The sequence below is a fragment of the Lampris incognitus genome, chromosome 3, assembly GCF_029633865.1.
Source record: "Lampris incognitus isolate fLamInc1 chromosome 3, fLamInc1.hap2, whole genome shotgun sequence".
Lineage (NCBI taxonomy): Eukaryota > Metazoa > Chordata > Actinopteri > Lampriformes > Lampridae > Lampris > Lampris incognitus.
This window is the reverse complement of record NC_079213.1, coordinates 9626922-9653257: the sequence shown is the minus strand read 5'-3', so window position 1 is coordinate 9653257 and position 26336 is coordinate 9626922. Positions and strand designations below refer to the sequence as shown.

The 26336-nt window shown below is 44.4% G+C and overlaps 6 protein-coding genes across 6 annotated transcripts; 4 read left to right on the top strand and 2 right to left on the bottom strand.

Annotated features, from left to right (window-relative positions):
• Nucleotides 1-13785: 13785 nt before the first annotated feature.
• LOC130109448 (histone H1-like) lies at nt 13786-15173 on the top strand. Its single transcript, XM_056276357.1, has one exon. The coding sequence runs from the start codon at nt 13838-13840 to the stop codon at nt 14447-14449; it is 612 nt and encodes a 203-aa protein (XP_056132332.1). The 5' UTR covers nt 13786-13837; the 3' UTR covers nt 14450-15173.
• A 774-nt stretch (nt 15174-15947) lies between these two features.
• Nucleotides 15948-16381, top strand: LOC130109458 (histone H2B 1/2-like). The gene has a single exon (XM_056276367.1). It carries the CDS (start codon nt 15957-15959, stop codon nt 16329-16331), a length of 375 nt encoding a protein of 124 aa, XP_056132342.1. The 5' UTR covers nt 15948-15956; the 3' UTR covers nt 16332-16381.
• A 948-nt stretch (nt 16382-17329) lies between these two features.
• LOC130109464 (histone H3-like) lies at nt 17330-17748 on the top strand. Its single transcript, XM_056276372.1, has one exon. It carries the CDS (start codon nt 17336-17338, stop codon nt 17744-17746), a length of 411 nt encoding a protein of 136 aa, XP_056132347.1. The 5' UTR covers nt 17330-17335; the 3' UTR covers nt 17747-17748.
• A 1347-nt stretch (nt 17749-19095) lies between these two features.
• LOC130109460 (histone H4) lies at nt 19096-19621 on the top strand. The gene has a single exon (XM_056276369.1). It carries the CDS (start codon nt 19265-19267, stop codon nt 19574-19576), a length of 312 nt encoding a protein of 103 aa, XP_056132344.1. The 5' UTR covers nt 19096-19264; the 3' UTR covers nt 19577-19621.
• A 627-nt stretch (nt 19622-20248) lies between these two features.
• Nucleotides 20249-20725, bottom strand: LOC130110013 (histone H2A-like). Its single transcript, XM_056276985.1, has one exon. It carries the CDS (start codon nt 20686-20688, stop codon nt 20305-20307), a length of 384 nt encoding a protein of 127 aa, XP_056132960.1. The 5' UTR covers nt 20689-20725; the 3' UTR covers nt 20249-20304.
• A 1071-nt stretch (nt 20726-21796) lies between these two features.
• Nucleotides 21797-22190, bottom strand: LOC130110017 (histone H2B 1/2-like). The gene has a single exon (XM_056276988.1). It carries the CDS (start codon nt 22177-22179, stop codon nt 21805-21807), a length of 375 nt encoding a protein of 124 aa, XP_056132963.1. The 5' UTR covers nt 22180-22190; the 3' UTR covers nt 21797-21804.
• Nucleotides 22191-26336: the final 4146 nt, after the last annotated feature.

The window sequence follows — 26336 nt, the reverse complement described above, 5'->3', positions numbered from 1 at the left end:
TAAAAGACCGGCATTTAATACTTTTTTTTTCTAAAACCTCGTCAGTGTGCCTTTTATACTCATAGAGTCAACCTGGAGTCTTAAACCCTTTACTAGACTGTTTAACCGCTTGAGTCCTGATAAGAATTACTTGGTTAGATATCTTGGCCCAAATAGAACTTGTTACTCTAGTTAATGAAATCAGCTGGTTTAGTAACATGGTTGAAGCAAATGCACGGTTTGACATTTTCTTTCTGGACCTCGTTTTTATACTTCTGGTTAACAGACTGACAAATGTTTAACTTGTTCAGTAAATGCATTGTCCGCTGGTTTATTTTAAGACTTTCAAGCACAGTAGTAAGTAACGATCAAGCATGGACATAATGTTGGTGGTGGTGGGAGGTGGACAGCTGCTCGGGGAGCAGGCTCGGAGGCTGCGAGGCAGCAGGCTTTGGAGGCTGCGGGTCACCCGCCAGGGGACTTCGTAGGCAGCCTTTGGGGGAGCAGGCTTCGGAGGCGGCGGGGAAGCCATTTGGGGTCTTCGTAGGCAGCGGGACAGCCGCTGAAGGAGCAGGAGGGGCGGTGGGGCAGCTGCCTGGGGAGCAGGCTTCGGAGGCGGTGGGGCAACTGCTCGGTTAGCAGAATTGGAGGCGGCCAGACAGCGGCTCGTGGAGCAGGCTTTGGAGGCAGGGCGGCCGACAGCCTGGGAACAGACCACATGTCGGCAAAGACGGCCAACATGCCGACCATTCTCGAACTCGTGGGCACTGGGCAGCTGAGGCTCTGGGACACTGGTTAGCTGAGGCTCTGGACACCTGAGGCTCGGGGATTCTCGGTACCTAATTTATGTATTTGTTTACATAATTATGGTGTTCGTGTAGCTTGGGTCCCTGGCTGTACTGGCGGCGCCTGGACACTGCTTGGTATCCTGTGCATACTATTCTTCATAAATGTTATAAGTCCAATATAATTCTGTTCATCATCTTTCAATGTTGTATTCTATAAATTGTGTAATCACAACATCCATTGCACATTGTCCGTCTTGGGAGAGAGATCCCTCCTCTGTTGCTTTCCCTGAGGTTTCTTCCTATTTTTTGTCCCTGTTAAAGGTTCTTTTTAGGGAGTTTTTCCTTATCTGATGAGAGGGTTTAAGGACAGGATGTTGTGTTGCTGTAAAGCCCACTGAGGCAAATTTGTAATTTTTGATATTGGGCTATACAAATCAAATGATTTGACTTGACTCAGGGATGCTGGGCTGCTAACACTCGGGGGCATTGGGCAGCCGAGACTTGGGGGCATTGGGCAGCTGAGGCTCGGGGGTGCTGGACAACTGAGGCTCGGGGGGCACTGGGCAACTGAGGATAAAAGGCACTGGGCAACTGAGCATCAAAGGCACTGGGCAACTGACACCTGAGGGCGCTGGCCGGCTTAGGCTCTGGGGCGCGGGGCGGTTTAGGCTCTTGGGCGCTGGGCGGCTTAGGCTCTCAGATGCTGGGCAACTGAGGCTTTGGGGCGCTGGGCAGCTGAGGCTCTGGGGTACTGGGCAGCTTAGGCTCTGTCGTGCAGGGCTCGGTAGGAACCAGATTCAGTTGGACTTTCCACCTGAAGAAAGCCGCTTCTTGGGCTAAGTCAGGGTCCTGTTTCCAGAATACAGTAAGAAGCTTAAAGAAGCCTGGCTCTGCATTGAGGAAAGTGTTCCTCGATACACCAAAATCCTCCCATGTATACAGCAGGCTGAGCAGGTCTTCTGGGTCCATATTTGGTCAGTTGGTTCTGTCACAGCAAGAGCAGGAGAGGACCCAAATGCAGACAGCAAGGTCAGGCTGGGCTGAACAAAGCTTTGATAACACAAACACTTAAAAGAGCAGGAACAGACGGCAGGTACAGATAGGGGGAAAGCTCACATAATGACGTGGTGAACTGCCGACCAAGAGTCTTTGTGAATATCTCAGGGAGTGTCTTTGTGTGTGAGACAAACCGACAAAGAGTCCGAGAAACCTCAGGGCATATTTACCTAGGGGGGGCCCAATCAGAGAGATTTGGCACAGGTGCGCAGGAACCAGACAGCCAATCGAAGAAAGGGGAGGGAGATTGGGCACAGGTGTACAGTGATCAGCGAGCCCCAATGACCCAGATCACACACCCATGACATTCTGCCTTTTAACTTGCTATTTTGAAGTAACTATCTTAACTAACTGTAATCTTTTGAAAGATGTTATGCAAATAAAGTTTTTTCATTATCATTATTATTATTATTATTATTATTATTATTATTATTATTATTATTATTATTATTATTATTATTATTGTTGTTATTACAGCCACAACCTCAACCTAGAAACAGGGATCTCTACTCCAATTGACAGAGGTAAAAAACCCCTCAACGAGCACTAACAGCATTAACACGGGACACAATTTTAATATATATGTTCAATGAACAGACACATCCAAGCCCAGATGCTTGAATGCACGCCGATCAATACAGTACAGTCTCTCTTATAGGGCAGTTGTCTGTCCTTCCCCTCCTTATCTTGTGTCTTCCAGCTCTCATCCCGCCAAGGCCATTTCTCAAATTAGTGTTTACAGACTTGCTACACTCAGTGAGTCTCCCATACATTCTTCTGCTATCAACCAACAGTTAACAATAGGCCTTTATTTGTGCACCTGAAGAAGACGCCTTACAATACTACCTTTGTTCTATGACACATGGACTTTATGCATCTATCTAAACAATGTAGGGTCATACATGGTGAACGTTTAAAAGTAAGCAAACATCAAATTTGAATTGCCCTCACACCCCCACCCCCCCTTTTGATTACTTTTAATCAATAACAAATCATCTAGGCTTCCGGTTTGGCTAGCGAGCGAAATGCCACGTTTGCTGTGAGCTCCGGAGGCCCGTGACTTTATTTCATATTTCTATCGAGCAAAATCCTGTATTCTTGACATTCGTATTCAAGTTCACGTTATCGCAGTGTATTTTGACTTTTTGTTAGATTTTTTGGCCGAAGAATGTCGTCTGGGGATGAAAATTCCGATGCTAGCAGGTCGAGCCAGGCACCTGCTAGCAACAAGTCGCTTCCCAGAAGGAAGACGGGCCGCTCGTCGAGAGAAGAGCAGAAACAGATTGAGCCGCTGGTCAAAATGATGGAGGAGGTACAGAACATGGTCAGAGAATGCAGAGACACGTTTGACGAGAAGATCAAGAGGCACATTGACCCGATTCTAGCCAAGTTTGTTCAGATGGACAAGTGCCTCTCTGAGAAGACGCGTGCGCTGGAATCCGGAATTGGAACTTCAGGTGGAATATCTGACCGAACGCTGTGCTGATCTTGAATCGAGGTCTAGGAGGAATAACCTGAGAATCATTGGCCTGCCGGAGAGTTCTGAGTCGCCGCCGCAGCACGAGTTTGCTGCGAGGTTGCTGAAAGACATGCTGAACCTGACCACTCTGCCCAGAGTTGAGAGAGCTCATCGTGTGGGACGCGTGCGGAGCGGGGAGGAAGGGAACCGTCCCGCGGCCAGGCATTACCTGCTCTGCCTGCAGACCTTCAGGGAGAAGGAGGATATTCTGGAGAAGGCGCGGAAGATGGGTGTTCTTAAATACAAGGACACACGGATCCACATCTTTCCGGATCTTTCTACCGTCCACGCGCAGAAACGGGCCAAGTTCGATGAGGTTCGGAGGAGGCTGCGACAGGACCACCCCTCCTTCAGATACCACTACAACTTCAGCGCCGGTCTGGTCCTGCTCCCCAAACCCGGAGAGTGTCACGTCTTTGCCGACCCCAAGAAAGCCATGCGGTTTCTGGACGCCCTGGGTCCAGCCTGATCTTGGCGGCTAATCTCCGCTGCTAGCTGCCACTGACCTTCGTTTGTGGACCTGGACTGACGTCTGATGCCGTTCACTAATGTGTAATTTTGCTGGGGTAGGTGCCCTGTTCTTGAGTTGAAGTCTGTGTGCTACTTGTAGTCGGCTAGACGGCTATATTTTTTCGTTTCTATGTTAGCCTATCTGGTCGCTTTTTTTTTACACAATAATCTGATCTAGGCCTAGCCTACATTATTGGACGCCAGTTTGGATAAGATTTATGCGCCATTTTAAGGCCGTCTTCTATGTCCCGAAGAAGTTGCCAGTTTAATAATATATATTATACATATTATTATAGCCTACCTGGCTGTTTATTTATCTAGCCTAAGGTGTAGGGAGGTGAGGCTTTCTGTAATTCATTTCATAATACATTTATCATTAAGCTAATTTTGTTGAGTAGGCTTATGTGTTTTTGTTTTCCCCCTCCCGACTCAGCCATATATTAGGCTGTAATTCAATATTGGTCGCACTCTCTCTGGCTGTAGGCCTACTTCTGAATGTTATTATTTCCTGTGTCCTACCATGGAAGTGTGGTTTGTGTGATAGGCCAAACACTCATTACTGAGTAAGGTTAGGTTAGTGGCTTATTAGCCTAGTGTAACGACCCTCACTTGTGCAGGTGTTCGTGATAGAGATTCAGACCAGGGGTTCCTAACAGTGGCTTTTATTGCCTGCATTCACAAATAAAACAACAACCCATGAGATTTCTGCTGCAACGCGACTGCATACAAGTCTCCAGCGGAGATGGTCTAGCTCTCTCGTGCATGAGCTAGCAAACAATGTTTCTCCTGGCTAACCTCATGCGTTGCATAGCATACTAAACTTACATGGAAATCAAAATGCACAACCCATTAATCTTCGTGTAAACAAAAGTACAAAACAAACAGAACAAAAGGACAGACAGCACTGGCATAGCGCACTGAGTGATTGTATAGTTTTAACAAGAAATTCTTGACTCTTGCAATATTCATAACCAAGTTCTTGCACATTTACATTATACATAAACCACGTACCTGCATTCACAAATAAAACAACAATCCATGAGATTTCTGCTGCAACGCGACTGCATACAAGTATAAAATAGCATAAAAACCCAAATAAGAACAATGCTCTCCATAACGCACAGCGCAGCGTGGTTGCCGCCAAAATTATACTTTAACTCGGTTAAAACACTTACAAATCACTTTCTATCGTTACTTTTCGAGAGCATTAGTTAGTACAACTTATATACATTTATATCCAACCCATAGTTTGCAAAGAAAAACATGTTCATTTATTAAAATATCAAATTATTCACGGAGCGCTCCCAAAGCCTGCTTACCTCCAGCGGAGATGGTCTAGCTCTAAGGTACGGGTAGCGCAAATGCCCAAAATGTGTCAAAGCGAAAGTAAATAGACAAAAAGTCGCGCATCCTCATATTTAACCTTAGTGAATGCGGTACAACATCTGGGGTTTACACAAACCATCAAAAAGCATTGGATTACAATAACATGTTAAAATACAAATTTTGGGAGAATTCACTTAATCTGAGTGAGGTCATTTTCAACTCTGTTACACCAGGCCTATCAATACTTTCGTAATAGGCCTACACTTTTCTCCGCCTCCGCCTGGGCTCTAGGCCTATAGCCTATGGTTTTACTTTTAAGGTCGATTGTTTTTGGGCTACTGTTCGTTGTGGCCTAATTATCTACCTATACTGTTTAGGCCTATCTTTTATGTTGTTTTTATAGTGTGGGGAGGTGAGGTTTTTTGCAATTATTAATTTTTATTTCATAATACAGTATGTTTTTTTTTCTCCCCTCCTGACTCAGGCCTAGCCATATATGAGGCTATAATTCAATATTGGTTGCACTTCCGCTGGCTGTAGGCCTACGTCTTAATTTTATTGTCGATGGTTGTTTTTGGGCTACTGTTCGTTGTGGCCTAATTATCTACATATACTGCTTAGGCCTATCTTTTATGTTGTTTCTATATTGTGGGGAGGTGAGGCTTTTTGCAATTATTATTTTTATTTCATAATACATTATGTGTTTTTTTTTTCTGCCCTCCTGACTCAGGCCTAGCCATTAGGCTATAATTCAATATTGGTCGCACTCCCTGTGGCTGTAGGCCTGCTTCTAATGTTATTGTCAATGGTTGTTTCTGGGCTACTGTTCGTAATGGCCTAATTATCTTCATATACTGCTTATCTTTCATGCTGTTTCTTGAATATAATTCTGGTCGAATTTGCTGGATAGAAGCATTGCTTTGCATACGAGTCACAGCCTAGAGAAATGCAGGAACATCTCTATGCCTGTGTGCGCAATGGGGTTAATGTTATGTGGGTGGGTTTAGTTGGGGTTTTTTTTTTGTTACTGTTTTCATTGATGCATCTTTCACTCGGACGAATGCCAGGTCAGTGGTCTGTCTAGTCAGCCGTTTTTACACTCTCAGCCCATGGCGATTCTAACGTTTATTAGCCTTAATGCCAATGGTCTGAATCACCATAGCAAGCGTGTTGCACTGATGGAGGTGGTTCGTAAGAGGGGGGCAGACATCATCCTTTTACAAGAAACCCACAGATTATCCTCTGATATGAACGGACTAGCTAATAAATATTTCAAGGTTGTGGCATCATCGTGCGCAAACAGTAGAACGAGAGGGGTAGCGATACTCTGCCGCCGCAGATTAAATATGGTTGTGCATGAGTGTTTCTCTGACGAGTCGGGTAGGATAACTTTGGTTAAGGTTTTTGTTGAAGGGCGGTGTATTGCTCTTGTATCTGCGTATGCTCCTAATGGCTGTGTCAAAGACTTTTTCAATCTACTTGCTGTCACTATGTTAAAATATTCCGATTGTGCTTTCGTTGTGGGGGCCGATTTTAACGCGGTCATGAATAATGTGCTGGACAGGTCAGGGAGTAGTGCATCGCATGACCAAAAGGCGGCCTCTGATATACTCGTAAGGTGGCCTGATGAGGGGGGTGTGATGGACCTTTGGAGAAGGTTTAATCCATCTGCTAAGGACTTTTCATTGTATTCAGCAAGGCATAAGTCCTTCTCGAGAATCGATTATATTTTTGTTTCGCAGGGCTTATTCCAAAATATTGATAATGTTATACTTGTCCCCATGACCCTTGTCGATCACAAAGCAGTGTTAGCTAAGGCCTCTATCCGCCCTTCTTTAAACAAGGCCCCTTGCTGGCGCTTCAACACCTCCCTCCCGAATGATGAGTAATTTAAGACACAGTTTGTGGCTGCTATGAAAGACTTTTTAGTTATTAATGTCGGATCAGTTGGTGACCCAAGGATTCTTTGGAATGCGATTAAGGGTTTTATTTTGAATAATACTACAGTATATACTTCGACTCTAAGTAAGGCGAGGGCTAGGAAGCTTTGTGATCTTGAAAATAGGTTAATCGCTCTGGACAGTCAGTTACAGGCCAAATACAGTGACAGCACAGCCTTACAGCGCATTTTAGTTAAAAAAGAAATAAATTATCTCCTTAAACGAAGAGCTGAATTCCAAATACACCGCTCAAGGCAGTTTTATTATTTTAATGGGGCAAGGCCGAGTCATCTGCTTGCCATGCGTTTAAAATCTAATGAACATTTTGTTGATATTTCTACTGTCAAGGATGCTGATGGCATAGTCAGATCTGATCCTGTGCAGGTGAACAGGGTATTCCAGTCCTTTTATGTAGACCTGTACGCCTCTGAGGTTACTCCAGATGCAGCCAAGCATAAAGATTTTCTAGACAATCTCGTACTACCTCGTCTCACAGAAGAGGAATATGCCTCACTGAACTCTCCTGTCACTCTGGATGAGTTGAAGGAGGCGGTTAAGGCTATGCGCAGAGGCAAATCGCCTGGGTATGATGGCATCCCCCCCGAATTCTATTTAACTTTTTGGGAAGTTCTGGGTCCACACCTTCTCAACATGATATTGTTTTCTATTGATGAAGGGTCTCCTGCAAGGGATGTGAATATTGCTATTATTTCATTATTATTGAAGAAAGGCAAAGATCCCACTGAATGTGGCAATTATAGACCTCTTTCTCTGCTCAATGCTGATGTTAAGATTTACGCTAAAACTTTAGCAGGCCGCCTCCAAAATTATATGCTTAAGTTAGTACACTGCGACCCGACTGGGTTTATCAGAACAAGGCTGGCCTCTGACAATGTCAGACGTTTGCTCCACATTATTGACAAAGCTTCTAGCATTAGAACACCTGCTGCTGTGCTGTCACTTGATGCTCTTAAAGCTTTTGACCGCCTTGAGTGGTCTTTTCTCTGGTCTGTGCTGGCTGCCATGGGTATCGGTGATCCCTTTATTAATATGATCAGGGTGATGTATGCTAACCCTACTGCTAGAGTTCTAACCAGGAAGACTTCTTCACCCTTGTTTGATATAGCCAGGGGCTCCAGGCAGGGTTGTCCCCTTAGCCCCCTGCTGTTTGCACTCTCACTGGAACCCCTAGCACAGACTATTAGGCAGTCTGATCTCGTTGTTCCCCTCGTGCTCAATGGTACCTCTCACCTTATTTCGTTATACGTGGACGATTGTCTCCTGTATGTAGCCGATGCCCCCAAATCAATTCCTCCTCTCCTGGATATTTTTAACCAATTTAGTTCTTTATCAGTATGGCTTCATGCCACGAAAGAGCACCACAGATGCGATGTTTGTTTGAGAATGTTGATTGAGAAGTATAGAGAAGGCCAGAAAGAGTTGCATTGTGTCTTTGTAGATTTAGAGAAAGCTTATGACAGAGTGCCGAGAGAGGAGGTTTGGTATTGTATGAGGAAGTCAGGAGTTGCAGAGAAATATGTAGGAGTGGTGCAGGATACGTATGAGGGAAGTGTGACAATGGTGAGGTGTGCGGTTGGAATGACAGATGGGTTCAAGGTGGAGGTGGGATTACATCAAGGATCGGCTCTTAGCCCTTTCTTGTTTGCAATGGTGATGGACAAGTTGACGGACAAGATCAGGCAGGAGGTTCCATGGAAGATGATGTTCGCGGATGACATTGTGATCTGTAGCGAGAGTAGGGTGCAGGTTGAGGAGAGCCTGGAGAGGTGGAGGTATGCACTGGAGAGAAGAGGAATGAAAGTCAGTAGGAGCAAGACGGAATACCTATGCGTGAATGAGAGAGAGGACAATGGAATGGTCAGGATGCAAGGAGTGGAGGTGACAAAGGCATTTGAGTTTAAATACTTGGGGTCAACTGTCCAAAGTAACGGGGAGTACAGTAGAGAGGTGAAAAAGAGAGTGCAGGCAGGTTGGAGTGGGTGGAGAAGTGTGTCAGGAGTGATTTGCGACAGAAGGGTATCAGCAAGAGTTAAAGGGAAAGTTTACAAGATGGTTGTGAGACCAGCTATGTTATATGGTTTTAAGACAGTGGCACTGACGAAAAGACAGGAGGCGGAGCTGGAGGTGGCAGAGTTGAAGATGCTAAGATTTTCACTGGGAGTAACGAAGAAGGACAGGATTAGGAATGACTATATTAGAGGGACCGCTCAGGTTGGACGGTTTGGAGACAAAGCAAGAGAGGCAAGATTGAGATGGCTTGGACATGTGTGGAGGAGAGATGCTGAGTATATTGGGAGAAGGATGCTGAATATGGAGCTGCCAGGGAAGAGGAGAAGAGGAAGGCCAAAGAGGAGGTTGATGGATGTGGTGAGGGAAGACATGCAGGTGGCTGGTGTGACAGAGGAAGACGCAGAAGACAGGAAGAAATGGAAACGGATGATCCGCTGTGGCGACCCCTAACGGGAGCAGCCGAAAGTAGTAGTAGTAGTTAGTTCTTTATCGGGTTACAGAATTAATTGGACCAAATCAGCGTTATTGCCCTTGAACGAGGCCATGCGTTCGGCCGTACTTACCCCGCTTGTTCCGATTGTAAGCCACTTCAAATATTTAGGGATTGACATCTTTTCGTCTCTGACAGTCACAACAAAATCTAACTTCGACTTGACCTTTAAGAAGGTCTCTGAGGTCATGATTAGATGGGCTTCAATGCCCAATTCCATTCATGCTAGGGTTTCCATCGTCAAGATGAATATATTGCCGCGGGTTAATTTTGTTAGCTCTATGCTCCCTCTTCTGCCCCCTCCTCGGTACTGGGATAAACTCCATTCAGCGATTACCAAATTCGTCTGGAAGACCAAGCCTCCTCGCCTCAAACGCATGACCATGAATCGTAACAGATCAGATGGTGGCGTTGCGCTCCCTAACTTAAAGTTTTACTGTTGGGCCTACACCTTGCGTTCACTTACGACCTGGCTCGATCCTGGTGCAGAGGTCGCGTGGAAATCTTTGGAAGAAAACTTGGTTCACCCCATACGACTAGCAGATTTACTGTTTTCTAATATTTCTACTGCCCAGTGTAGGAAACGATTTGGCCCCATCATATCACACCTGGTTGCAGTCTGGAGATCTGTGGAGTCGGCATGTAAGATCACCGCTAAGTGGAACGTTTGCTCGCCTATATTTTACAACCAAGGTCTCCTAGTTGATCGTCGTCCTATCCCGCATAATAGCTGGTCCAGTAGGGGTGTATACTCTCTTGGTAATCTGTGTGATGACCGTGGTCTGCGTTCTTTTGAGGATCTCAGGAATCAATATGATTTACCGGCCTGGTCTTTTTTTTTCTATCTTCAGTTGAGGGCTTCCATGAAGGCTCACGGGGTGCCGTGGCTCTCTTCTCTCCCAGTGCATCCACTTTATAGAATAATTAGTGAAAAGGTTAGTACTAGGGGTTTAGTTTCTGTGTTGTATGGCTTTATCCTGGAAAGAACATACAAACCCCTTGCGCTGGACACAATTTGGAGAACAGATGTGCCCGATCTGGATACTGAGTTCTGTTGGGAGACGGTGTGGTCTAGTATTCTCTTAGCGTCTAGGAATCCAGATCATCAGCAGATACACTATAATTTTATACATCGGACATATCGCACCCCACGACAGAGGTTTTGTATGAAACTTGCTGATAGCCCAAACTGTACATTTTGTTCGCTGAATGTGGTTGAAACCTTCTTTCATATGGTCTGGGAATGTCCAAGGGTGAAAGGGTTTTGGGAAATGGTTGCTGATAAATTGTCCCAATTTTTGTCGAATACTGTACCCGCTGAGCCTGCGGTATTACTTCTAAATGACTTCTCTGCACTATATGTACCACTAATCAAGCAGCGCATATTGCTTGCGGGACTCACAGCAGCCAAGAAGATGGTTGCTATGCATTGGAAAGCTCCAGATGATTTGTCATCTCGTCATTGGTCCCTCTTATATCTGGACATTGTACGTATATTTGGAGCTCTCGACCGCAAGGATCCATGGAGCAAGGGCTGGAACTATAGACATGTGGAATTCTGTGGCCGCTGAGTTGAAGAACTGTATTGACTGAACACTGACCGAGTACTGTATGCTGTTTCTATTTTGCAATTTTTTCTGTAGAATTTTTTTTCTTTTCCCTTTTTTTTCTCGTTTGTGGGTGGGTTTTTGTTTGCATTATTGTTCATTTGTGTGTCTTGTTTAAAAAATGATAAAATAAAAAATATTTAATCAGAAAAAATAACAAATCATCTAGATAAAGCATTAAAGAAAAACTAACAATGGATATAGCTCCTGGGGAACATCTTACCTCACACAGAATGACTGTGAGGCCTGTCTGTCAGCAGTAAACCAACCGAAATGCATCAGATTTATATAAAAAAACACTCCATATAAACTCAGCAGTCAGATAGAAGTCCCAATCATCCCATGTCCTCTCCAACCAAACATCTCACCCGACTCTTGACTAGAAATGAGTAAAAGACTCGAGAAGTTACCTACACTAATTTGAGTGGTTATAGCACAAGAAAAACCCAGTGTTGACAATGAGAAAAACTTGTGCGAATGCTCAAAATCCATCTAAAAAACACAACATAGTCACTAATAGCATTAAACAATGGTTAAAATGATGAAACAATAAATGAGAGATATATTCCTTACACAAACGTGTAGATTGGTTACAAATTAACTAACTAAGCATTAACACAAGGAAAGAAAAATAAACCAATAACTCCAAATAAAGGAAAGGATCTTGGGGAACTACTCTATTACGTGAAGTGACATTTGCTAAACATTTTCATCATCATCAGAATCATATGGTGGAACCCAGGGATCAGGAACATTTTGACCTTGTACAGCATTAAGTACAGTCTTAATACAATATTTATGGATCATACCAATCATACAAGTAGTGATGAAAACAATGACCAAAAACAGAAGAATACACACAATCAGTTTGTGAATGACACCCCCACAGATACCAAGGTGCCAAACACCCTTTACCCCTTGTTCAGTATCATGTTCCAATTCAGATACTTTGGCATCGTTGTTAGTAATATATGCACAGCATTCAGTGAAGATCACTTTACATACATCACCCTGTGAGGCTAACAGAAGACCCAACGCCATCCTATTTCCAGTTGCTACGCGTCCAACATCTTCTAAGCGTCTCGCCGTGGCCGTGATGGCAGCTGTAGAGATGAGATCTCTATCACGTGTATCTCTCCTGTACAAAAAGACATGGAAGTCATCTTTACGTCTGGCAATTTGGCTATGGTGGGTGTGAAAGGTGTTGAATGAGGATGTAACGGGGGTCGTTGTTACCATATTGTTATCCTGCAGAGAATCAAATACCCATAACATGGGACCGACAATCATAACTGTTATTATTGCAAAACAACAAATCATTCCCCCGAGACTAAATCCAATTCTCTTGAAAGGATGCTAGGGCCTGCTTTCAGGTACTGGCCTCATCGTTATAAAGTACCTCGATGGTGCCCTATTGTTATCAGGCTCCATTATATAAAGAATAACCTTAGAGGCAGGTAGCAAGGTGATATGTATAATGAAACTCCTACCTTTGCTGTGAAGATTATGTTAAATGGTATGGAAATTAAGGGGGGGATCCTAATAATAGATATATTTGGAACGTACTTATTAATTATACAACTCCTCATGCAAAATTTTTTTGAATTCTCAATTTGAAAACATCGACTGGAATGTAGTACGGACCTTTAATGATAAGTTTTGTGTCACCCACAAAGTTAAAGATGTATATTTCAAAATAATTCATCTTGTTTATCCAACCAATCAGACACTTAAAAAATACAAACGCGACATTGATGTAAAATGTGTGTTTTTTGGAGGTCCTCATACACGTGCACATTTTTCCTTTGGATTTTACCTTCATGGCTGTTATATGTACATTGACTGCACATTCAAGACATCGTGGACAACAGACTACCATATAATACAATGTACCAGCAGTTTAATTACGGATTTCAATAAACTGTTATCAATATATTTAAACCAATTTATGAGATGTTGCTATTCTGTAGTAGTTTATTAATGCATTCAATATAAGATAAATATTTCCAGCCACTTTTCCATCTCACACAGGAAGCTGAGCTGAAAGAGGCGACAGATCGCCACCAAGAGTGTGTTTGCCCACATGAAGAAAGCGTGATTTTAAAATGAAATTCTCTAGAAATGACGACTTTTTTGATCGTCCATGGTTGTCCAACAACTCAAGCAACTGGTAAACGACTGTTGATCTGAATCCAATTCTTTTAAAAGGTTTTAGAAACCGAATATTGGAGCGTGTTGCAGTCACTGGCAGTGTATAGATGAGGTTTCACATGTCTCGAAACGGAAGGCAAACGTCTGCTCCACTCTAACTGGGTTTATTATGAGGTGCCAAGGGTCTCCTTCATGATCGATATTGTTTATAAGTGATTGTTTGACTTGAGAAGGTGATTTTTGGTGTTTTATCGGAGAGAGAAAACACAAGTGTGGCAGCGCTCCGGCAGCGCAGACGCCAGACTGGGGCAGTTGAGTCTCTCTGGTTCTCACAGTGTGTTTATATCCCTGCCTGCGCTCCTTCCCCTCTATCAGCATACTGGCTCTGTTGAGTTCGCGTCTCCCAACAGTAGAAGAAGAAGAAGAAGACTAAAGACTAAATGGCAGAAGTCGCTCCCGCACCGGCAGCCGCCGCCGCTCCGGCAAAAGCGGCCAAGAAGAGAGCCCCCCGCCCCAAGAAGAGTGGCCCCAGCGTCGCGGAGCTCATCGTCAAAGCCGTGTCGGCGTCCAAGGAGAGAAGCGGCGTGTCTTTGGCAGCGCTGAAGAAGACTCTGGCTGCCGGCGGCTACGACGTGGAGAAGAACAAGGCCCGCGTCAAAGTGGCCGTCAAGAGCCTGGTAACCAAGGGCGCTCTGGTGCAGGTCAAAGGAACCGGCGCCTCGGGCTCCTTCAAAATCAATAAGAAAGCGGAAGACGCCAAGAAACCCGCCAAGAAAGCGGTAAAAGCAAAGAAAGCCGTGGCCAAGAAACCCGCAGCCGCCAAGAAGGCGTCAGCTAAGAAACCCGCAGCCGCCAAGAAGTCCCCGAAGAAGGCCAAGAAACCTGCGGCAGCCAAGAAGCCCAAGAGCCCCAAGAAGGCCGCCAAAAGCCCCAAGAAGGCGGTCAAAAAGCCCGCCACCCCCAAGAAGACCCCAGCTAAGAAGGCTGCTAAGCCCAAGACGGTCAAGCCGAAGGCGGCCAAACCAAAGAAGGCGGCCGCCAAGAAGAAGTAGATGGACACGTCGTCTTGAAACACCTCCAAAGGCTCTTTTAAGAGCCAACCACAATCACAATGAAAGAGCATTTCGCAACAACCCAACCTCACCTATAAACGTCTTGATGCATGCTCTACAATAGATCATCCAGCTAAGAACATTACACAAACTTAAACCGATTCATCTTGGATACAATGTTTACCGACAGTTTACCTACAAACGATAATATGACTGAAAGGGATTGTTACGACTTCATCGTTCGTCACGTACTTTATTACTCTGAAATGACACAAAACATCTCAGTTCTCCAGTGGTTGGTTAGACCACACACAGCAGTTGACTAGAAGACAGCTTTGTTTTGGGGGGGGGGGGGCATGACAGTATAGCCACAAGTTTGTTAATTCTCTATATCCTATAGCTGTAGTTGATTTAGTGACGTCATTGTTGGTGTTGTAACTGCTGCAGACTGACATGCCCTGTTTAAAATACATAATGACATTTTTACAGCAAGTTTTAAAGTAACAAAACCATTAAGCTGTACAAGGATATTTTCAGAGGAATGATGTCACTTGTTTCTTTTGTTTGTTTGTTTTTTCTCTTATTTATTTATTTTATTTCTTTTTTGTATGAGTTGTTTTCTCGTTTTCATAATCCCTAGTAGATTTGTTTTGTAATTATGTATTCAGTCATTTTCACTACAATTTTGTGGAATACATGTCTGCTATATTTGTACATTTCAATATTTTGCAATAAAGTTTATTAAAAAAAAAGACTGGCACGCCATAATGCAACAGGCAGTGACAGATTGACAAATAAGCAATCAATAGATCAAGAATCTGCTAATGATTGGCTATTGTAAATGGCTTGGGTTAAAAGCGCCCATTAAATGAGAATATAAAAACAGTTTAACACAATTATTCATAAAATCGTTCCTTACACGTTGAAAAATAGAAGATTATTGAACCCGTATAGCCGTTACTTATGGATGAGTCACACGCCTGCTTTTTTATACATAAAAAATAGCTCCTGCTTGCTGAACGTGATACCTTTTTTCTTTTTCTCATAACCACCTTAAATTTTTTGTTTACTTTAAAACAATATCTACTACTAGTATATATGTTTTTTTTTTTTACTAAAAAATTAGTTGTATTAGCTCAGGTCAATGAGGCCTACAGGCCATAAATAGCAAATAGAAGTTCAAAACTTGTAATGCTCACAAGAACTTAAGTTTATATTGATCTAAAAAAAATTAGGTGATAATATATGTATTATTATGGATTTGTAATCCGCTATAATGGAGCGGTCATTTTGGACCGGGAACACAAAATTAATGTGCAAGGAACAACAGGAAGACTACTCTAGTCCAAGGAGTCACGCGACACGGAGCATGCGCAGTCAGCTGACAGTATTTGACCAATCTTACACGAGGACCAGCACAGTAAAACTTGCATCAATTGTGTACAAATACAGCGTCTGAGCATAGCCGCCACCATTATTACTCTTGTAGAATTACGAGTGTAGCGTCATGCCTGAACCCGCCAAGTCAGCGCCCAAAAAGGGCTCGAAGAAAGCCGTGACCAAAGCCGCCGGCAAGGGAGGAAAGAAGCGAAGAAAGACCAGGAAGGAGAGCTACGCCATCTACGTGTACAAGGTCCTGAAGCAGGTGCACCCCGATACCGGCATCTCCTCCAAGGCCATGGGCATCATGAACTCTTTCGTTAACGACATCTTCGAGCGCATCGCCGGTGAGGCTTCTCGCCTGGCGCATTACAACAAGCGCTCCACCATCACCTCAAGGGAGATCCAGACCGCCGTCCGCCTGCTGCTCCCCGGGGAGCTGGCCAAGCACGCCGTGTCTGAGGGCACCAAGGCCGTCACCAAGTACACCAGCTCCAAGTAATCTGCCCATTGGCCCAAACAAACGGCTCTTTTAAGAGCCACGCACAACCTCACCAGAGAGCTGTTCTGTTATCAGTGATACTTTATCATGTGCTGTGACGTCCAACACCGGAACAGTTTAATTCTCACACAGCTATAGAAATAAAAGTTGGCTGGGCTTGATTTGTTAGCTGTTAGTGGATACAAGGGAAATTGGGTAGTCCGATCCCTCTAGTGATCTATGAAGCCTCCACATTCTCATTTCCCTCATGCATGCATCAAAGGGAAATCCGATCAGTTACGAATTCGAGTCTGGTCTTTTTTAGAGTCGCATCTAAAAATACTTACATTTTTTGCAAGTTTATTGGGTGATGGTTTAATTACTCAATGTGTATTTATTTTTTGATAATTGTAAGTAAACCTTTGAAGTCTTCCAACAGATCTATGGACATGTGTACAAATGTTCCTCCATTGTCACCAGTCAACCTGAGCTTTGTTAAAGGATCAGTTTAAAGTTTTTTTTTTACTCATATTTTTCTTCAAAATCTTTAAAACCTTGTTTTCTTACCAGTCTTATTAAATTTAGGGTAAATGTGTGTGCCTATTTGATTTTTCACTGCCAGTCATTGGCGAGACAATCGGTTATAATAAACATACTGATCAATCCATATTCTAAACTATAACCTACATATTCATATAATCTACTAGATAATCTATATTTTAGCATTTTATTCATCGACCAATAATTTAATAATCTATACATATATTAATGTGAGATGGTTTTTATTTGCTTCTGTTTCAGACTTGGTTGGGTTATGAGAAGCTGACGTGAGGAGGCGCCCTTTAGTTTGAATGTTCCGCGGGTTTTTCAAAGCGACTCTGCTCCAATAAGGATCTGTCAGAGAGCACGTGTTCCTGGCCAAGACCAATCAGCGTGTGGCTGGACTCCGGCTCTGGCTATATAACCACGGCGTTTGCAGCGTGCCAGTAAGTCTTTAGTAAGGAGAAGTGAGACTTTCGTCTACTATGGCTAGAACAAAGCAGACCGCCCGTAAATCCACCGGTGGCAAAGCCCCCAGGAAGCAGCTCGCTACCAAGGCCGCCCGTAAAAGCGCCCCGGCTACCGGCGGTGTGAAGAAGCCTCACCGCTACAGGCCCGGTACCGTCGCTCTCCGAGAGATCCGTCGCTACCAGAAATCCACGGAGCTGCTGATACGTAAGCTGCCCTTCCAGCGGCTGGTGAGGGAAATTGCTCAGGATTTCAAAACTGACCTGCGCTTCCAGAGCTCCGCTGTCATGGCTCTTCAGGAGTCCAGCGAGGCTTACCTGGTCGGTCTGTTCGAGGACACCAATCTGTGCGCCATACACGCCAAGAGGGTCACCATCATGCCCAAGGACATTCAGTTGGCTCGCCGCATCCGCGGAGAGCGTGCTTAAGCCCCGTCACCTGACAACCCGCAACGGCTCTTTTAAGAGCCACACACGTGTCACTTAAGAGCGTTTGTTCACAACCTTGGGGGGCGCTGACTTCAACTTAAGACAATTGTTCTATATAAATGTTGCAGCTACTTTCCGTGTTTTCTAACCATTTAAGCCTGGATAATGTAAATGTGTCATCACATTTAAGATACAAACCACAGATGGGCAGAGGTGTAAAAACCAGGTGCTTCATCAACAGGGACGTACATGAAGAGACGTAACATCATACGAGACCATTGTCTCAACCTCCTCCATGAAATGATGTCCCTCACCTCATCCACAAACTCCAGTGTTCTGAATGTGATGTTCATTACTGCCTACCAACCGTTTAAGAATAGATGCCAGATACTTAGAGATGTTATGGGTCACTGAGTTAATCATACTAACAATAGACCCCAATGGCACATCCTGTTTATTTATCTTAGGTAAACCATCAGGAACACTCACTTTGTCATTTCACTTCATGCACTTGTGTACATGAAATGAAACGAAATGCCCTTTTCCCCAGCCCACAGCAGTACAACACAAACACAAAAACACATCCAAAAACTACCAGAACACACTTATCTAAACCAATAAAACTAAATAATAAACTAAATAGTTGTCGCTTCCCCTGGGTATAATCTATGGTACACATTTCTGTCAGTAGCATTGCCCTGTTCTAACACCTTCAGACGATCTTATCACTTTTTTTCTTGCAACCACTGCCTGGATCTCGTTTCAGGGGCTCATGAGTATTTATGTCTCCAAGTAACGTCATAAAAGTCTCTCAATAAATGTTGTGTCCAGATGAACTGAGTCGCCTTACTAACAGCTCACAATCACTTTCCATGCCTAACATTACTAATGTCTTCCAAAACAAAAGCGGTGGTGGTGTGAGCAAATAGTCATAGGCCAAGCAGAATTCAGCTTTGGACGTGACTTTCACTAATTTATCTGGATCAAATACTACCCTACTTTTGATATAAGCACTCTGGTTGAAATCGTTGCTGGGTTTTGAAAGGTGGTTGGAGGAAAATGTCTGATTTCACTTCTTTGGCCTGATGCGCTGACTTTGCCATCTCCACATCAGCAGCCTGCTGTGTTTCGGTCTTCTGTGGGTGAAGCGGATTATTTGCCACTTGGTAAAGAAGAAGAAAGTGTTTATTATTATTATTATTATTATTATTATTTTTACAAGAACGTAGGGAGGGAAAGAAGGAAATGTTAAGGAAAGGAAGCATTTATTTAAAGAGCAATTCTACAATAAGTTTTTATTTCAGTTTAATGAATGTATCTGTCGATGTAATTTGAAATACAATGGGGCCGTTCACATCGTCACCAGCGTCTTGATTTCCTGAAGGGGGAGGGGCTACACCGGACCAACCCACGAGGCTCTCCGCCTCTATCACGTCCGCAGATGAGGTTTAAGTATACGGACCCTTACAGCGACGTGCTTAGTTTGTCGTATTCATCGGTGAGCAGTCCAGTGTAAAGATGAGTGGCCGTGGTAAAGGAGGTAAAGGTCTGGGTAAAGGAGGCGCCAAGCGCCACCGCAAAGTCCTTCGTGATAACATCCAGGGAATCACCAAGCCCGCCATCCGCCGCCTGGCTCGCCGCGGCGGAGTGAAGCGTATCTCGGGTCTGATCTACGAGGAGACCCGCGGTGTCCTGAAGGTGTTCTTGGAGAACGTGATTCGTGATGCCGTCACCTACACCGAACACGCCAAGAGAAAGACCGTCACCGCCATGGACGTGGTGTACGCCTTGAAGAGACAGGGACGCACCCTGTACGGCTTCGGCGGTTAAACTGAGAAACCAAACCCACACAAAGGCTCTTTTAAGAGCCGCCCACGTTCTCGAGAGACTTCCTTACGATTGTACATGTAATATTTATGTTTGTGATAGATCAATTTTAAGGCGGCACCGTGGTTATGGCAATATGCCACAACTGGCTATATAAATATGGAAGCGTTATTTGTATTTTACTTTTTAAAGGTGATATTTTTCTCAAACCAATAAGCTTTTTGACTGAAAACAGTTGAATTCTGCTTTGACTGACTGATCATACTATTGATTTTGTTTTGGAAGACGTTAGTGATGTCAGGCATGGAAAGTGACGGTAAGTTAAGGCTGAATCAGTTCATCTGGACACATTCGAGAGAAATTTACTACTTAAAGATTATTGGGATCATCAAACCTTCCATTTTAAAAAATTCTCAATAAATCCTTTTAATCACCTGTCATTTACATCTTAAATGTGATGACATCTTTACGTTATTCGGACACTTGAAAGTAGTTAAATATATTTTTCGATAAGTGGTTGCAACATTTAAATAGAATAGCTTGAGAGAAGTTGGTTTAAGTCAGCGTTTTTCCCAGATTCCCTTGCAGTTGAATAAGAGAACAGTCACCAGTTTGTGATCTGCTGTGAAATGGTAGCAACATGGCATGGAAACAGGAGCACTGCTTTCTATCAGATTAGTGTGGCTCTTAAAAGAGCCTTTGTTGTGTTGGGCTGAAGGCTGTATGTGGATCTACTTCTTGGCGGGCTTGTCGGTCTTCTTGGGCAGCAGGACCGCCTGGATGTTGGGCAGCACGCCGCCCTGAGCGATGGTCACTCCGCCCAGCAGCTTGTTGAGCTCCTCGTCGTTGCGGACGGCCAGCTGCAGGTGACGGGGGATGATGCGGGTCTTCTTGTTGTCCCGGGCCGCGTTTCCAGCCAGCTCCAGAATCTCAGCGGTCAGGTACTCCAACACAGCCGCCAGGTAGACCGGGGCTCCGGCACCGACACGCTCGGCATAGTTGCCCTTGCGGAGGAGTCTGTGAACACGGCCCACAGGAAACTGGAGCCCGGCACGGGAGGATCGGGTCTTGGCCTTGGCCCTCGCCTTTCCACCGGTCTTTCCTCTGCCGCTCATGTTTGATTCTCTTCGTTCAGTTAAATGCTGAAAGCTAAAGTCGCGACCAGTCAGCAGGCGGTATTTATACACGGAGCTACGCGAAAATAAAACACGGTCCGATCAGAGAAGAGTATTCAACTGATGAAATTGGCGCGAGGTCTTCGCCAATGAGCTATAGAGAATCTGTTAAACGAGCGCTTAACGTTTAGACCAATCAGAGCTGGTGGTGTTATAACGTCACTGTAACAGATTCGGCCTCTCGACCGTCTTGGTATTTGTGCTTATGTTATAAAATGTTCTCTTAATATACACTGTAAATTTACTCTGGCAAAAGTGCTTTGTTTTTGTTTAACATTATCATCATTATTGTTAATACTACAGTTCATTCATTTTCTTTATTTACTTTTGTAATGACCATGTAAAGGTGTAAGGTTGTTTATAGTTGACTGGTCTGATGATATATATATATATACACACACACACACAACGTTCCTGTATCGTTTGTATTCTTGCTAACAAAAATAAAAATATCTTGGTATTTGTGGCATCTTTATAATATGCATGTTCTGTCTTCACAGCCTCGTTCAGATCAACACAGAAGCTGTGCACTTCTTCGAGACTGGCACCATGGATGCACACCAGTCGGTGGGCTGTGTCACCCTCTGGATGATGGCATTTCTCTCCATCTTCGGGAGCTCCTCCTTTACCTTTTTCAGCATAGGGAGAGAGGTAGGCGCCGTGCTGTGTGTGCAGCATATGGCTGAGCATTGTCTTTCAGCTGTATACTCACAGGTTGTCTTTAATGTCCCATGCTCACCACATGCCTGTAGGCGTCTTCTGTTGCGCACCGTTTCATCCATTGGGAGAAGGATGCTGAATATGAAGCTGCCAGTGAAGAGGAAGGCCAAAATGGCTTATGGATGTGATGAAAGAGGACATGCAGGTGGAAGAAGAATGCAGAGGACAGGAAGAGATGGAAACGGATGATCCGCTATGGCGACTCCTAACGGGAAGCAGCCGAAAGTGCTACTTAACGTCACACCACACGATAAAGTACCACTGATAACAGAACAGCTCTCTGGTGAGGTTGTGTGTGGCTCTTAAAAGAGCCGTTTGTTTGGGCCAATGGGCAGATCACTTGGAGCTGGTGTACTTGGTGACGGCCTTGGTGCCCTCAGACACGGCGTGCTTGGCCAGCTCCCCGGGGAGCAGCAGGCGGACGGCGGTCTGGATCTCCCTTGAGGTGATGGTGGAGCGCTTGTTGTAATGCGCCAGGCGAGAAGCCTCACCGGCGATGCGCTCGAAGATGTCGTTAACGAAAGAGTTCATGATGCCCATGGCCTTGGAGGAGATGCCGGTATCGGGGTGCACCTGCTTCAGGACCTTGTACACGTAGATGGCGTAGCTCTCCTTCCTGGTCTTTCTTCGCTTCTTTCCTCCCTTGCCGGCGGCTTTGGTCACGGCTTTCTTGGAGCCCTTTTTGGGCGCTGACTTGGCGGGTTCAGGCATGACGCTACACTCGTAATTCTACAAGAGTAATGGTGGCGGCTATGCTCAGACGCTGTATTTGTACACAATTGATGCAAGTTTTACTGTGCTGGTCCTCGTGTAAGATTGGTCAAATACTGTCAGCTGACTGCGCATGCTCCGTGTCGCGTGACTCCTTGGACTAGAGCAGGGGTCAGGAACCTTTTTGACTGGGAGAACCATAAAAGCCAAATATTTCTAAATATATTTCATTGAAAGCCATATAGTATTTTTAACGTATAATAAATTAAATATGTCTTACTTTTAATGCGACTTCTGGTGCTGCATGGTTTTGCTGATGGCCTTGTAGTCTGGTTCATACGTGGTGAGGTTGAGCTTCATGCAGGCGTTGAGGCTTCCATCAGTTAAACGTGAGCGTAGGTTGGTCTTAATGTTCCTCATATGCGAGAATGACTGCTCACATGCATATGTAGAGCCAAACATGGTCAATACGGCAATACTCACACGCTGCATTGTGTGGTATGTCACAGGAAGCTCGTTCCAAGTTTTAAGAATCAGCTGGTCTTCAGGTTGAAGATTTTTCATTTCTGTCTACTTGTGTTCCCTCGCCAGCTCTGCTCGCTGTCGCGCAAGACTTTCCAACTCTCCATTGAGTGACTTGAACTTACTAATCCACATGTCTGATGCCTTCAGGTCAGCAACTTCCAGCTCAGTCTCCGATAGAGACCCCGGGGATGCATGTCAGGTCGATTTTGTCCACTGCACACTCATGTGGATGAGTGATGAACTTGAAAAGCCCAGTGCGCGCACGAAATTCTCCAAAACGTGCTTTGAATGACTGCAGGAGATTGGACGTAAAGCCAGCTAGCTGCTGGAGATCCAGATGTTGAGTGGAGTCACTTGCTAAGCATGCATCTCTAAATTGTTGCTGTCTTTCAAAGTGCAGAAGACGACCTGTTTCAATGTTCCTGAGAAAGACTTTCAGCTTGCTTTCAAATGCAAACACTGCTTGTTGAAGGGATGAGATTGTATTTCCAGTACCTTGCATTTTCACATTGAGCTGGTTCAGATGGCCAGTTATGTCCACGAGATAGTGAAACTGCAGGAGCCAGTCAGTGTTGTCTGGCTCAGGATGCTTGACGCCTTTCATTTCAAGAAAAGTCCGGATTTCACTCAGACAAGCTGCAAAACGGCTGAGCACCTTCCCCCTTGACAACCAACGCACGTTGCTGTGTAAAAGCAGACCGGGATAATGATTCCCAACGTCTTCTAACAGAGCTTTAAACTGGCGATCATTTAAAGCTCGGGCAACAATAAAGTTGACCACTCGAATGACCAGCGACATCACCTCACCAAGCTCCTGGCCACACGTCTGAGCGCAAAGCGCCTCCTGGTGCAGGATGCCATGAAAACTTAGGATGGCGCTCTTTTCATGTTCACGGAGAAGCGCTACAAATCCTTTGTTCTTCCCCAACATACAGGGTGCGCCATCAGTACAGACAGAAATAAGTTTATCCATCGGTAGTTTTTTTTCTTTAGCAAACTCCATGAAAGACGTGAATAAATCCTCTCCTCTTGTTGTCCCTTTCATTGGCAAAACAGCCAAGCTTTCCTCACGCAGTGTGTCACCTGCAGCATACCTGGCAATGATACTGCACTGAGATAGATGGCTAACGTCTGTTGACTCATCTAACGCGAGAGAAAAGTATATCCCGGTGTTTATTTCCTTAATTTGTGTTACCTCGACTTGATTTGCCATCATGATGCTACGATCGTGCACAGTTCTTGCTGACAGGGGCATGTCTTTTATTCGTTTGATTAATCTTGTCTTTATTTGGGAAGTCATCAAACAGTTCATTGGCCACATCAAGCATGAATGTTTTGGCATACTCGCCATCTGTGAATGACTTTCCATTCCTTACTATTGCCAAAGCAGCCGCAAAGCTAGCGGAATTCCCGTCACCTTGCTTGGTCCACACACGTAGTTGCTGCTGACTCGTCTGCACTCTCCGCTGTAGCTCCTCGCATGCCCTTTTCCTGCTGTCCCCCGCTGGAGATTTCCGTGCAAATGAAGCATGGTGCGTATCGAAGTGCCGCTTTATATTTGACCGTTTTATCGTTGCATTTTATCATTGCATATTAGACATACCGCAGATCCTGCTCTCTCCACAAATGCAAATTCCTCTGTCCACGCAGCCTGGAATGCACGGTAATCATCGTCTTTTTTTTCTTTTCGCCAGCTTTTCCGTTACAAGGGTTGAAGCGGATAAACTAGTTGGCTATCTGATAAAATTGATTTCTTCACCTTTACAATGACCCGGACATGCACGCGAGCCATTGGTTCCCGACCCGACCCACGGGTGACCCGTGACCCGTGAAATTTATCTTCAAAACTAATTTCTGTTTACTTTAAAATGACACAGTATTATTAAGAAATATCACAAGTATTTTAAAATCAGTTCCAAACTGATTTTTTTGAAAAAAAAAATGTTTCAACTCAAAATTGTCTGGGAGCCATATGCCGTCACCGGAAGAGCCATATATGGCTCGCGAGCCATAGGTTCCCGACCGCTGGACTAGAGTAGTCTTCCTGTTGTTCCTCGCACATTAATTGTGTGTTCCCGGTCCAAAATGACCGCTCCATTATAGCGGATTACAAATCCATAATAATACATATATTATCACCTATTTTTTTTAGATCAATATAAACTTAAGTTCTTGTGAGCATTACAAGTTTTGAACTTCTATTTGCTATTTATGGCCTGTAGGGCTCATTGACCTGAGCTAATACAACTAATGTTTTAGTGAAAAAAAAACAGTGTATGGATTATTTCAACTATAACAAATAATTGTGTTTTTTCTTGCTTCCAGTCTGGATTTACCTCAATCTATCCACATCACAAACACGTTGTAGACCAACACATCCAAGATGTTGAAGAACATCACCATGGGCCAACGTCATCCTCTCACAAGAGTAAGTGCCAGTAACCTGCAAAAGTGCAACAACCAGTAAATAAAATGAGTACATACAAGTGATACTTAATGTCAGCATAGTAACGTGAAAATGTGCATCAAAGCATTGTTCCGGGGAGTTCTCTGGGCGAAAACAACGCGAGCCAGCGGGACAAAAGCGCGTGCTGAGAGCCACCATCTCTTTACAAATGCTGCTGCTCTGAGAGTGTCATGCTTAGTGGCTAGTCGTGTTGCTAAGGCTACTTAGTGGCTAGTCGTGTTGCTAAGGCTACTTAGTGGCTAGTAGTGTTGGTAAGGCTACTTAGTGGCTAGTCGTGTTGCTAAGGCTACTTAGTGGCTAGTCGTGTTGCTAAGGCTACTTAGTGGCTATTCGTGTTGCTAAGGCTACTTAGTGGCTAGTCGTGTTGCTAAGGCTACTTAGTGGCTAGTCGTGTTTCTAAGGCTACTTAGTGGCTATTCGTGTTGCTAAGGCTACTTAGTGGCTAGTCGTGTTGCTAAGGCTACTTAGTGGCTAGTCGTGTTGCTAAGGCTACTTAGTGGCTAGTCGTGTTGCTAAGGCTACTTAGTGGCTAGTAGTGTTGCTAAGGCTACTTAGTGGCTAGTCGTGTTGCTAAGGCTACTTAGTGGCTAGTAGTGTTGCTAAGGCTACTTAGTGGCTAGTCGTGTTGCTAAGGCTACTTAGTGGCTAGTCGTGTTTCTAAGGCTAAGAAGCCTTTCACTGTCGGCGAAGAATTGATTCTGCCTGTTGCCAAGGACACGTGCCATGAACAGTTGGGGGAAGCTGCAGCTAACAAGGTGGCAAATGTTCCTCTTTCAGCTGCCACAGTTTCAAGGAGAATTGATGAAACTGGTGAGTTGCAATGTTGTTATATGTATGTTATGTTAATGCGAGGAAAATATATGCTGTGTGTTTAATATCCAAACGTTACTTAAAATGTTATGATACTGGACTTCCGGTAAGATGGCGACTTGAATAGCAGCACAACTTTCTGCCTCTCGCAAGTTGGCTAAAATAAATCCCCTAAAACACTAAACTCGACGCAAAAAAAGGAGAAATGAGAAGAGGAGGTAATTCGAATAAAGGTAGCCGTACAATCCAAAAGGGTAGCGCACCAGATACACAGGGAGCGAAGAAACAGTCGGAGCAAGGTAATAGCAAACACGAGGTTGAAGAAGCTACAATGGCGGCGGACACAGCTGAGACA

Coding starts and splice junctions, on each gene's coding strand:
- LOC130109448 (XM_056276357.1), top strand. CDS start 13,838: ATGGCAGAAGTCGCTCCCGCACCGGCAGCCGCCGCCGCTCCGGCAAAA.
- LOC130109458 (XM_056276367.1), top strand. CDS start 15,957: ATGCCTGAACCCGCCAAGTCAGCGCCCAAAAAGGGCTCGAAGAAAGCC.
- LOC130109464 (XM_056276372.1), top strand. CDS start 17,336: ATGGCTAGAACAAAGCAGACCGCCCGTAAATCCACCGGTGGCAAAGCC.
- LOC130109460 (XM_056276369.1), top strand. CDS start 19,265: ATGAGTGGCCGTGGTAAAGGAGGTAAAGGTCTGGGTAAAGGAGGCGCC.
- LOC130110013 (XM_056276985.1), bottom strand. CDS start 20,688: ATGAGCGGCAGAGGAAAGACCGGTGGAAAGGCGAGGGCCAAGGCCAAG.
- LOC130110017 (XM_056276988.1), bottom strand. CDS start 22,179: ATGCCTGAACCCGCCAAGTCAGCGCCCAAAAAGGGCTCCAAGAAAGCC.